This window comes from Canis aureus, chromosome Y (genome assembly GCF_053574225.1).
Source record: "Canis aureus isolate CA01 chromosome Y, VMU_Caureus_v.1.0, whole genome shotgun sequence".
NCBI classification, from domain to species: domain Eukaryota; kingdom Metazoa; phylum Chordata; class Mammalia; order Carnivora; family Canidae; genus Canis; species Canis aureus.
In genome coordinates, this window is record NC_135650.1 from 1,031,188 (window position 1) to 1,044,752 (window position 13,565).

Sequence of the window (13,565 nt, forward strand, 5' to 3'; positions counted from 1 at the left end):
GGTGACAGTTTTTTCACCCAGCATTTTAATCATGTTACTCTGTCGCCTTTTGACTTCAAATAGCTTTTAATGACTTTATTATTAGTGAAGATCTTTTGCACAGGATGAGTTGCTTTTCTCTCACTGCTTTTAAGATCATTTAAGCAGTTGAAGAGGAGATGATAGCACACTGTCTTATTTCACAACTTTTTTCAGTAAGCATCACTTTGGTTTTAGTAGGTTTCTCATTGTATTCCAGAATTCTGAAAATCTGATGCTGACAAGCTCTGGTAGCTTAATCATTTCTTTAATGCACAGAGATGAAATAAACCCTTTTGAGCCCAATTGCTTTCTTCTTTTTCAGATATTTTCTTCTATTTATTCCTGTGACTCTAATATACTCCTTACTTAATTTATTGTTTTGGCACCATAGACTTTCATTACTAATATGTTTCAAAATAGTTCTCCACTCAAATAATCAGTTTACCTTTATTTCTCTTGGCTTCATTTCTAGAGCACCTTATCTTTATCTAGTGGTATCTTTTCCTTTTGATGTTTTCTGCATATTTTCTATCCTGCACATTTGCTATTCTCAGTCTTGTAACTGAAGTTAAATTTATGTTGTTTTACTTGCTATTTTTAATAATTATCATCATAATGTAAGGTAATTGTATTTTTCAGAAATTTGGTAACAGCATAGTTACTAATCCTGTGAAAGATAAAACAATGGTGCAAGAGCTTCTGGATTTTAAAGATAAGATCGATTTTATTATTGCAACTTCTTTTCTGAAGAATGAGAAGTTTATTGTTGCTATGAAAGACGCTTTTGAAACATTTATAAATAAAAGATCTAACAAGCCCGCCCAGCTTCTAGGTATGGTTTTCAATTTTATGAAATACGTATTTTATTCTTTATTGCATTTCATTTAAATATGTGACGGGAGTTCAGTTTGACCTCCTAATTCATCATAATTATAAGATTGACTATCAGTGATTATAATAAACTATTTTTCTCAAGTTTAGTTTTCACAAGGCATTGTTCATTTGTTTAATTAATAGTAACCTAGCACTTTAGAAACTTCTGTTCCTTTAGCTTGTTTTAAATTCAGCATTTTTTAATCAGTAGATAAAACAAAAAATTATAGATAGGCCTACTTCTTTTTCTCGTTCTTATTTATTTCTTATAAAATAAATGAAAGCTTTTCTTACATGAAACCTAATGATTTTATATTTTAAGGTAATTTTTTTATTGACATGCTTTCTGAAAGTTGAAACAAAATGTCATATTGATATTCTCTTGTTCTTTGAAATGAATAAATCACTTAATCTTTAAGATTTGGGGATTGATATAATCTGTTTTATATAACACGTTATTTTTTGCGATTTTTAAAAATAGATTGGGGACATGGGACTATATCGTATGAAGAAATGGCTATAACATTTGGACATTGAGGTTATAGAAATATAAAAGCACTTAGAAGAAATATTTTTTTCTCGTATTTTCCTTCCATTTCTCTATCCATCAGCTCAATTATTGGTTTTCTGTTTTATGAAAATGCACCTTGCTCTGGAGGAAAATATTTATTTGAAAGGAAATTTTTTTTTTGTTTGTAGTATATATTTGAAAATGTAGCATTACTTAGAAAGTTATTTTTTACATTTTAGCAAAGTATGTGGATTCAAAACTTCGTGCAGGTAACAAAGAAGCTACAGATGAAGAACTTGAAGAATTACTAGATAAAGTAATAATTTTATTTAGGTTCATTAATGGTGAGTAGACTGGTTTAAAACGTGTATTTAAAAGTTTGGAACAGGGCGCCTGGGTGGCTCAGTCAGTTAAGTGTCTGCCTTCAGCTCAAGTCATGATCCTAGGATCCTGGGATGGAGCCCTGCATTGGACTCCTTGCTGGAATGGGAAGCCTGGTTCTCCCTCTGCCTCTGCCTGTTGCTCCCCCTGCTTGTGTTTTCTGGCTGTATCTCTCATGCCTACTCTCTCTCTCAAATAAATAAATTCTTTTAAAAATAGTGTTTAAAACAATAATAGCTCTTGTAGAAGAAATTAAAGAATTATGTGCAAATCCCAACATAAATTGCAATTGAATAGTTTTTATGGTTCTAAAACTGATAAGTTAAAACAGTTTACAATTTAGTAATGGTAAGTATGTTCACATTGTTGGACAGCCATCACAATTACCTGGCTTTTAACTTTTTAATCATAAACTAACTCCCTGCAAATTAAGCAGTCATTCATCATTACTTTCTTGCTTTCAGTTTCTGGCAACCAATAATTTGACTGTTCATGATGTGGATGTATGTATTTTCAGATATTTTATATAAATATAATCACATTACATGTGACCGTTTAGTTTCACTTGCTGTTAATATTTACATGATTTTCAAATATTATTGGCTATAGTATGTCCTTTCATTGGTATCTGGTATTATCATTTGCATTTTCCAAGTCTAACGTTCAGGTGCTTTTCCTTAAAACAGGAAAAGATGTTTTCGAAGCCTTCTACAAAAAAGATTTAGCCAGACGTCTCTTACTTGGTAAGAGTGCTTCAGTTGATGCAGAAAAATCAATGCTGTCCAAACTGAAACAAGGTGTGTATCTTGACATGTATATTGTTTATTTTAGTCTTTTTTTTTTTATTCTGTGTTTCATGAATCTGCATGGAGAACAATGATTTCCTTTCAGTGTTGGTTGTGATCTCTCTTTCGTTCATGATTTTACTTACTTAGGTCCTTTCTCTTTTCTTTCGTTAAGTTTAGCTAGAAGTTTATCAATTTCATTTCTTGTTTTAAGGAACCAGCTCTGACTTTGTTGTCCTTTCTACCTTTTCTCTTGTTTCTGTATCATTTATTTCTGCTCTAATATTTACTATTTCCCTTCTGCTGGATTTAAGCTTTACTTTCTGTTCTTTTTCTAAATCCTTTAGGTGCAAGGTGAGATTGTGCATTTGAGAGTTTTCTTCTTTCTTAAGACAGGCCTGTATTGCTATCTGCTTCCCTCTTAGTACTGCCTTTGCTGCATTGCAGATGTTTTGGACTTTCATATTCTTATTTTCTTTTGTTTCTATGTATTTTTCAATTTTTTCTTTAATATCGAGTTAACCCATTCATTATTTAGGAGGATGTTCATTACCCTCCTTGTATTTGTCATCTTTCCAATTTTTTTCTTCTGGTTAGTTGACTCCAAGTTTCATAGCATTGTGGCTGAAAATATATGGTATGATTTCAAACTTTTGTACTTGACCGGGGGCAATTTGTGATCCAGTATGTGATCTATTCTTGAAAATATTCCATGTGCACCTGAGAAGAATGTGTATTCTCTTGCTTTAGGAATGCTCTGAATATGTCTGTTGAATACATCTAGTCCAATGTGTAATTCAAAGCTTTCAGACGTAGTTGATCTCCTGCTTTGATGATCTGTCCATTCTGAGTGGGATATAAAGTCCGTCACTGTATTATTATTATTGTATTATTATCAGTCATTAAGTTTACGTTTGTGATGAACCGATTTCTTTATGTGGCTGTTCCCATGTTGAACACAAAAATATTTGCAATTGTTAGATCCTTTTCATGGATAATTAAGATGTACTACCATTCTTCATCTGTCAGTTTTTTTTAAAATCCAGTTTGCCTGACGGAAAAGATGACTACTTCAGCTTCCTTTGGAAATCCATTAGCATAATAAATTTATTTATTTATTTATTTATTTATTTATTTATTAATAAATAAATTCCTTCCTTTTAATCTGCAGGTGTCTTTGGATCTAAAATGACTCTATGTAGGCGCCATATAGATGGGTCTTTTTTTTCTTTTTTAATCCATTGTGACATCTTATGTCTTTTGATTGAAATATTTAGCCTACTTAGATTCTGAATGATTATTGATAGATACGAATTTAGTGCCCTTTTGTTACCTGAGGATTTGGTGTTTCTAATGATATTCTTTCTTCTTTTGTTTTTTTTTTTTCTCCACTCAGGGATTCCCCTGTGATTTTTCTTGCAGGGCTGGTTTAGTGGTTATGAACTCCTTTCGTTTTTTTTTGTTTGTTTGTTTCTGGGAAACTCTTTATCTCTACTTTTATTCTGAATGACAGTGTTGTGGGAAAACTTGCGTATTTTCCACCTTTAGTATGTTGTGTGTATTTGCCACTTTCTTCTGGTCTGTAATATTTCTGTGGAGAGATCTACCACAAACCTGATTTTTCCAGTGTCTTGCTTTATAGGTTAGGGGTTTCTTTTCCCTTTTGCTTCTGGATTATCTCTGTATTTTGCAAAGTTTACTATAAAAAGTGTTGATGTTGTACATCGTTTGTTGAATTTGATGGGATTTTCTGTGCTTCCTGGATTTGGATGTCTGTTTCATTACCCAGGTTAGGGCAGTTCTCAGCTGTACATTGATGAAATTAATATAGTTTTTAAAGATTTTATTTATTTAATCATGAGAGGGAGAGGGGGAGAGGAGAAGAGGGGGTGAAGAGGAAAGGGGGAGAAGCAGGCTCCATGAGCCCGATGTGGGACTTCATCCCGGGTCTCCAGGATCACACCCTGGGCTGAAGGCGGCACCAAACTGCTGAGCCACTGAGGTTGCCCGATGAAATTAATATACTGCCCCTTTTCCACTCTTTTTCTTCTGGGACTCCTGTATGAATTGGATCTTGGTGGTATCATTTTAAGGTTAAACCTTTTTTTTTTCATTTTTTTATCTCTCTAGTAAGGGACACTCTAGTGTCTTCCATGCTTTTCTCAAGCCCAGCTAGTATCCTTATGATTGTTTTAAATTCTTGCTCAGGCATGTTACTCACACATGTTTTTTTTAATAAATTAATTTTTTATTGGTGTTCAATTTACCAACATACAGAATAACACCCAGTGCTCATCCCGTCAAGTGCCCCCCTCAGTGCCTGTCACCCATTCACCCCCACGCCCGCCCTCCTCCCCTTCCACCAGCGGTAGTTCATTCCCCAGAGTTAGGAGTCTTTATGTTCTGTCTCCCTTTTTGATATTTCCTACACATTTCTTCTCCCTTCCCTTATATTCCTTTTCACTATTATTTATATTCACCAAATGAATGAGAACATGCAGTGTTTGTCCTTCTCCGATTGACTTACTTCACTCAGCATAATACCCTCCAGTTCCATCCACATTGAAACAAATGGTGGGTATTTGTTGTTTTTAATGGCTGAGTAATATTCCATTCTATACATAAACCACATCTTCTTTATCCATTCATCTTTCGATGGACAACGAGGCTCCTTCCACAGTTTGGCTATTGTGGACATTGCTGGTATAAACATCGGGGAGCAGGTGTCTCGGCGTTTCATTGCATCTGAATCTTTGGGGTAAATCCCCAACAGTGCAATTGCTGGGTCCTAGGGCCATTCTATTTTTAACTCTTTGAGGAACCTCCACACAGTTTTCTTTTTTTTTTTTTTTTTTTTTTTTCCACACAGTTTTCCAGAGTGGCTGCACCAGTTCATATTTCCACCAACAGTGTAAGAGGATTCCCTTTTCTCCGCATCCTCTCCAACACTTGTGGTTCCCTACCTTGTTAATTTTCCCCATTCTCACTGGTATGAGGTGGTATCTCATTGTGGTTTTGATTTATATTTCCCTGATGGCAAGTGATGCAGAGCATTTTGTATTTGTATTCTATTTGATTTGTATTTCCCTGATGGCAAGTGATGCAGTGCATTGTCTATGTCTTCCTCTGTACTCACACATGTTTTGATTAGATCCCTGACTGTGGAGTCTTACTGTTCTTTCCTTTGGTGTGAAATCCTCCCTCTTGCCATTTTGTCTAGGTCACTCTGTGTGTGTGTGTGTGTGTGTGTGTGTGTGTGAGAAAGTCTGTTACATTATTAGTACTGAAAGTAATAGTGATATATTAACTTAATAGTAGTAATAATTCATTAATAATTAATAGTACTATGTTAAGAAGAGTCTTATACTGTCTTAGACTTCGTGCTTTAGGAAATGTTTCATAATGTGCACCATGCTGTTGTGTATTGGCTCCCCCTACCTTCGGGTCAGTACTTTGCAGAACTTCTCTTCACCTACAGTAGGGAGTGTTTGGACCTTATCCCTTGTGTGGCATTTTTTTGTCTGGTTGTTAAAAGAAGCTAGATCTTATTTCCAATAGAGTTGAAGCCTTGGAGCAGTCTGTGATCAGTAGTCTTGGTCCTTGTAAGGGTTTTTTTTTTCTCATCTTCTGTTTGAGGGTCTTGCCTTGTTGGATCTCATGCAGACAATCTGAGGAAAAATGAAACTGCAGAGCACAGGGTGGTGGGGCTTGTAAGTGGATCCATCCTCCACTGGGGTGCTGTGTTGCTCAAGAGAGTAGATCACTATTGATGGGTAAGGGAAATGGTGTCACCCCACTCTCTCATCCCTGGAGCAGATGTTACCTGCCACTCCTCATAAAGCAAACATTCTTCCCTCTTGTGTCCCAGATTTCCATCAGATTCTTGCCTTCACTCTGTGCCATACTATATACCTGTCAGGCAGAATTTTCTTCTTGTGTTTTATCTCAAGTGTGGGCCTGAGTTTTATAACTCCAAATTTATGGATCTGGCACAGTGTGGACCTCCATTTACTCTTAGGACAGGGCACTGGCTCAAAGTTTATGGTACATAAAAACGCCATTACCAGAGAATTACAGACTAGAATATCGTCCCTAATGATGCAGAAATTCTCACAAGATAGTAACTAATCAGATGAAATGGTTACGTTAAAAGTATTACTTACCATGACCAAGTGGGATTTATTCGTGGGCTACCAGCATGGTTCAGCATCTGCAAATCAATCAACACGGTACAGCACATTAATAAAAGAAAGGACAAGAACCTTATGATCCTCTCAACTGATACAGAATAAACATTTGGTAAAACAACATCCTTTCTTGATAAAAGCCTTCAACAATGTAGGGATAGAGGGAACATACCTCAACATCATAAAGGCCATATATGAAAGACCCACAAGTAATATCATCCTTAGTGGGGAAAACAGACCTTTTGTGCTAAGGAAAAGGACAGACACATCACAGGGATGCCCACTCTCTGCAGTGTTGTTTAACATAGTAAGGGAAGTTCTTAGCCTCAACAATCAGACAACAACACATATCAGGGGAATTGAATGGAGAACCCAGAAAAGGCCCCTCAACTCCATGGTCAACTAATATTTGACAAAGCTGGAAAGAATATCCACTGGAAAGAGGACAGTCTCTTCAATAAATGGTGCTGGGAAAATTGGACAGCCATGTGCAGAAGAATGAAACTAGACCACTCTCTTACACCATACACAAAGATCAACCCAAAATGGATGAAAGATCTAAATGTGAGACAAGATTCCATCAGAATCCTAGAGGAGAACACAGGCAAAACCCTTTTTGAACTCGACCACAGCAACTTCTTGCAAGATACATCCATGAAGGCAAGAGAAACAAAAGCAAAAATGAATTATTGAGACTTCATCAGATAAAAAGCTTCTGCACAGCCAAAGAAACAACGCACAAAACTAAAGGACAACCTACAGAAAGGGAGAAGATATTTGCAAATAACGTATCAGATAAAGGGCTAGTATTTAAGATCTAAACTTAAATGGCGAAGAAAACAAACAATCCAGTCATGAAAAGAGTAGAAGACATGAACATTTATTTCTTCATAGAAAACCTACACATGGCCAACAAGCACATGAGAAAATGCTCCACATCACCTGCCATCAGGGAAATACAAATCAAAACCACAATGAGATACCACCTCACACCAGTGAGAATGGCGAAAATTAACAAGACAGGAAACCACAAGTGTTGGAGAGGATGTGGAGAAAGGGGATCTCTCCTGCACTGCTGGTGGAAATGTGAACTGGTACAGTCACTCTGGAAAACTGTGTGGAGGTTCCTCAAAGAGTTAAAGACAGACCTGCCCTATGACCCAACAATTGCACTGCTGGGGATTTACCCCAGATGCAGTGAAAAACCTGCACCCCAATGTTTATAGCAGCAATGTCCACAATAGCCAAACTGTGGAAGGAGCCTCGTTGTCAATCAAAAGATGAATGGATAAAGAAGATGTGGTCTATGTATACAATGGAATATTCCCCAGCCATTAGAAACAACAAATACCCATTTGCTTCAAAACGTGGGTGGAACTGGATGGTATTTTGCTGAGTGAATAAGCCAGTCGGAGAAGGACAAACATTGTATGGTCTCATTCATACAGGGAATATAGAAAATAGTGAAAGAGATTAAAGGGGAAAGGAGAGAAAATGAATAGGAAATATCAGTGAGGGTGACAGAACACGAGAGACTCCTCTAACTCTGGGAAAGGACAAGGGGTAGTGGAAGGGGAAGTGGGGAAGGACATGGGGTGACTGGGTGATAGGCACTGATGGGGGCACTTGATGGGATACGCACTGGGTGTTATACTAGATGTTGGAAAATCGAACTCCAATAAAAAATATATTTAAAAACCCAATCAGACAGCAAAGGGAAATAAAAGGCAAGCACTCACATTGGCAAAGAAGTCAGACTTTCACTGTTTTCAGATAACATGATGCTATATAGAAAACCCAAAAGACTTCACCAAAAACATTGCTAGAATTGAGAAAGGAATTCAGCACAGGTGCTGGATACAAACTCAACTACAGAAGTCTGCACAACAACAATAAAATGAATTCAAGGAGTTGATCCCATTTCCAGTTGCATCAGAAACCATATGCTCTGCCTAGGAATATACCTAGCCAAAGAGGGTCAAGATCAGGATTCTGAAAAGTATAAAACACTAATGAAAGCAATTGAGAAAGACATGAAAAAATGGAAGCACATTCCTTCCTCGTGGATTGGAAGAACAGATATTGTTAACATGTGTCTAAGTGACTGGCTGTAGCCATGTACACATGGAAGGCAAACTCTATTAGAACCTCACCAGCATTTTTCACAAACCCAGAACAAACACTCCTAAAATTTGTATGGAACCAGAAAGTACCCTGTGAATTGCCAAAGGAACATTGAAAAAGGAAAAACAAAGCAGGAGACATCACAATCCCAGACTTCAAACTGTGTGTTAAAGTTGTGATCATCAAGACAGTATGCTACTGGCATAAAAACAGACACATAGATCATAAAATAGAGTACTTAGAAATGGACCTCAAATCTGTGCTTAAGTAATCTTCAAAAAAGCAGGAGAGAAAATCCAATGGGGAAAAAGACTGCTGTTCAACAAATGATGTTGGGGAAATTGGACAGTCACACGTATAAGAAGGAAGCTGGACCCCTTTTTATATAATACACAAATAGAAATTCAAAAAGGGTGGAAAGACCTAAATGTGAGACCGGCATCCATCAGCATCGTAGAAGAAAACACGATCAGCAACCGCTTTGACCTCCCCCACAGCAACTTCCTGCTAGAACGGTCTCCAGAGGCAAGAGAAACAAAAGCAAAAATGAACTATTGGCACTTCATCAGGATAAAAAGCTTTTGGACAGGAAAAGAAATGATCAGCAAAACTAAAAGGCAACTTACAGAATGGAGAAGATATCCAGAAATAACAGAATAAGGGCTAGTATCCAGAGTTTATAAATAACTCCTCAAAATCAATACCCCCAAAATACAAAATCCAGTTAGGAAATGGGCAGAAGATGTGAACAGACATGAAGACATGTCTCCAGAGAAGACATCCAGATAGCTAACAGACAAATGAGAAGATGCTCCACATCACATGCCATCAAGGAAATACGAATCAAAACCGCAATGAGATCCCACCTCACACCAGTCAGAATGGTTAAAATAAACAAGTCAACAAACAATGGATGTTGGTGAGGATGCAGAGAAAGGAGAATCTGTTGGTGGGAATGCAAAGTGGTGCACCATTGTGGAAGACATTATAGAGGTTTCTCAAAACGTTACAAATAGAAGTATTCAGCAATTGCACTATTAGGTATTTATTCCAAAGGATACAAGAAATAGTGATTTGTGAAGGCAAATGTACCCCAGTGTCCACAATAGCCAAACAGTGGAAAGAGCTAAGCTGCCCATGAACAGATGGATTAAGAAGATGTGAAATATGCGATGGAACATGCTGTGGTCTTCTAAACCTTCAGCTTTTTTGCTCCCCTGCCTGTAAAATCTGTCGATAATCATCTGCTCTAATTTTCCCCTGGTTTTGTGGAAGTGTTTCTCTGGGGCAATCTGTATCCCCTGTTTTTTTCTGTTTCTTTCTCTATCCTCTCTCTGAGAGCAAGGCTCTCTGCTGTAGCTCCTGTGATTCTTTTCTCTTTGGAATCTCATCTCTGTATGTCCTAATTTTTCATAGTATGGCCTTCCCCCCCCACCCCCGCCAGTTGTGCAGTTTGTTTTCTCAGCATTCAGATTGCGTTTGGAATGATTTGCTACTTATCTAGCTGAGTTCAAAGGATAAGGCAATCTTAGGGTCCCCCTATTGCTCTGCTATTTTACTTCTTCCCTCAGTTGGTATTTTTTAAAGAACCAACTCATTGATCTTTTCTGTTACCTTGTTAATCAATATTCAATTTATTTCATCTCTGATCTTATTTCCTCCCTCTTACTATCTTTTTTCTTCTATTTCTCTTCCTGTTGGGTTGAAGGTTTATGTTTTGCTTGCTTCTTTTTTGGATATATTTATTTTTATTTTACTTCTTTATTCACGAGACACACACACACACACAGAGAGAGAGAGAGAGAGAGAGAGAGAATCAGAGTCATAGGCAGAGGGAGAAGCAGGATCCATGCAGGGAGCACGATGCAGGACTCGATCCTGGGACTCCAGGATCATGCCCTGAGCCGAAGGCAGATGCTCAATGCATTGCTGCTATGAACATTGGGGTGCAGGTTTCTTGGTTTTTCACTGCATCTCTATCTTTGGGGTAAATCCCCAGTAGTGCAATTGCTGGGTGCATCTAGGTGAGCCACCTAGGCATCCCTGTTTTGCTTACTTCTTAAGCTAGGCCTGTATTGCTGCAATCTTCCTACTTAGAAGAGGATTCACAGCATTCCAGGCCCTCCTGTTTCGTTTCTTCAATCCCACATTTGGTGAAGTTACGTGTCATTTGTTTTTCTCTGACATGTTTTGACTAGCCCTATATTCTCTATCATTGCAACAGGTAAGATTTCATTATTTTTGATGACTAACAGTCCATTTAATATATATATCTCACATCATCTTTATCCATTAGTCAAGGTGAACTTATGCTGTTTCCACATTGCTGTAAGTCGGGTATTTAAGTCCCTTACTACTATTGTATTATTATTAATGAGTACCTTTATGGTAATCATTTATTGTATTATATATTAACATGTTTTTATGTATTAACATGCCACATTGAAGACATAAATGATTACAATCTTTAGATCTTTTTGTTGGATAGACCTCTTTATTTTGGTATAGTGCCCTTCCTCATCTGTTAATACAGTCTTTGGTTTAAAGTCTAGTTTGGGGGAACCGTTAGTGGCTCAGGGAATTAAACATCTGCCTTTGGCTAAGGTGGTGATTTCCAGGTCCTAGAAGTCGCACATGTGCTCCCTGCTCTGTGGAGAGCTTCTCCTTCTGCTTTCCACTTCCCCTGCTTCTGCTTGCTCACACACTGTTGGTAAAAATCAATCAATCAATCTTTAAAACATACAAATAAAGTCTAGTTTGTCTAGGGGAAGTAAGGCTACTGCAGCTTTCTTTGGACTTTCATTTGCATGAAAAATATTTTTACCCCCGCCCCCAACATTCAATCTGCAGCTGTCTTTAGCTCTAAAACAAGTCTCTTATTGACAGTTTACAGTTGGATCTTGTTTTTTTTTAATCATTTTAACACTCTGTGTATTTTGATAGAAGCATTTAGTTTACTTACATTCAAATTCATTATTGATATAAAATGTATATTCTCATTGTATAGCTTGTTTTCTCCGTTCTGGAGATCTTTTTTCTGGTGTTTCCTTGTTTTATGTAACATTTTGTTTCTGCTTTGCCCTCCAAGAGGCAACTTTAATATTTCTTGCAGGGATGGCTTGTTTTATTTATTATTATTTTTGTATATTTTTATTGGAGTTCGATTTGCCAACATCTAATAAAATAACCAGTGTTCATCCCATCAAGTGCCCCCATCAGTGCCCGTCACCCAGTCACCATCCCCCTGCCCACCTCCTCTTCCACCACCCCTTGTTCTTTCCCAGAGTTAGGAGTCTCTCATGTTCTGTCACCCTCACTGATACTTCCCACTTATTTTCTCTCCTTTCCCCTTTAATCTCTTTCAGTTTTTTTATGTTCCCAGTAAGAATGAGACCATACAATGTTTGTCCTTCTCAGATTATTAAGCACTCAGCATAACACCCTCCATTTCCATCCACGTTGAAGCAAATGGTGGTTATTTGTTGTTTCTAATGGCTGAGGAATATTCCATTATATACATAGAGCACATCTTCTTTATCCATTCTTGTCCTCGATGGACACTGAGGCTCTTTCCACAGTTTGGCTATTGTGGACATTGCTGCTACAAACATTGGGGTGCAGGTGTCCGGCTGTTTCACTGCATCTGTATCTTTGGGATACCCAGTAGTGCAATTGCTGGGTCAGAGGGTAGTTCTATTCGTTTTTTGTTCTTTTTTTTATTTTATTTATTTATTCATGAAAGAAACAGAGAAGCAGAGACACAAGTAGACGGAGAAGCTGCCTCCATGCAGGAAGCCCGACCTGGGACTTGTTCCCAGGACTCCAGGATCACACCCTGAAGTGAAGGCAGTGCTAAACCACTGAGCCACCATGGCTGCTGAGGTAGTTCTATTTTTCACTCATCGAGGAACCTCCACACAGTTTTCCAGAGTGGCTGTATCACCTCACATTCCCACCAACAGTGCAGGAGGGCTCTCCTTTCTCCACATCTTCTCCAACATTTGTGGTTTCCTGCCTTGTTAATTTTCCCCATTCCCACTGGTGTGAGGTGGTACTGCGTTGTGGTTTTGATTTGTATTTCCCTGATGGCAAGCGATGCAGAGCATTTCCTCATGTGCTTGCTGGCCATGTCTATGTCTGCCTTGGTGAAATTTCGTTCATGTCTTTCGCCCATTTCATGATTGAATTATTTGTTTCTTTGCTGCTGAGTTTAATAAGGGCTTGGATACCAGCCCTTTATCTGATAGGTCATTTGCAAATATCTTCTCCCATTCTGTAGGTTGTCTTTTAGTTTAGTTTATTGTTCTTTTCCTGAGCAAAAGCTTTTTATCCTGATGAAGTTCCAATAGTTCATTTAGCTTTTGTTTCCCTTGCCTTCATAGAGGTATCTTGCAAGAACTTGCTGTGGGCAAGTTCAGAAAGGGTGTTTCCTGTGTTCTCCTATAGGATTTTGATGGATTGCGGTCTCCTTTTAGATCTTTCATCCACCTTGAGTTAATCTTTGTGTATGGTATAAGAGAATGGTCTAGTTTCATTCTTCTGCACATGGCTGTCCTATTTTCCAAGCACCATTTATTGAAGGGACTGTCCTTTTTCCAGGGGAAATTCCTTTCTGCTTTGTCAAATATTAGTTGACCCGAGAGTTGAGGGCCCGTTTCTGAGTTATGTATTCTTGTTTTTTTT

At 37.7% G+C, this 13,565-nt stretch overlaps 1 protein-coding gene across 5 annotated transcripts in view; it reads left to right on the forward strand.

Annotated features, from left to right (window-relative positions):
- The window catches only part of LOC144309386 (cullin-4B-like), a 107,375-nt gene that overhangs the window by 43,341 nt on the left and 50,469 nt on the right, over positions 1-13,565 (forward strand). For 3 of the 5 annotated variants that reach the window (XM_077890458.1, XM_077890461.1, XM_077890459.1), the window contains exons 12-14: positions 661-853; positions 1,645-1,749; positions 2,473-2,583. In XM_077890458.1, coding sequence (XP_077746584.1) covers positions 661-853; positions 1,645-1,749; positions 2,473-2,583 — 409 coding nt within the window. The remainder of the gene's footprint in view (positions 1-660; positions 854-1,644; positions 1,750-2,472; positions 2,584-13,565) is intronic. The other 2 variants (XM_077890460.1, XM_077890462.1) reach the window with 2 other exon arrangements.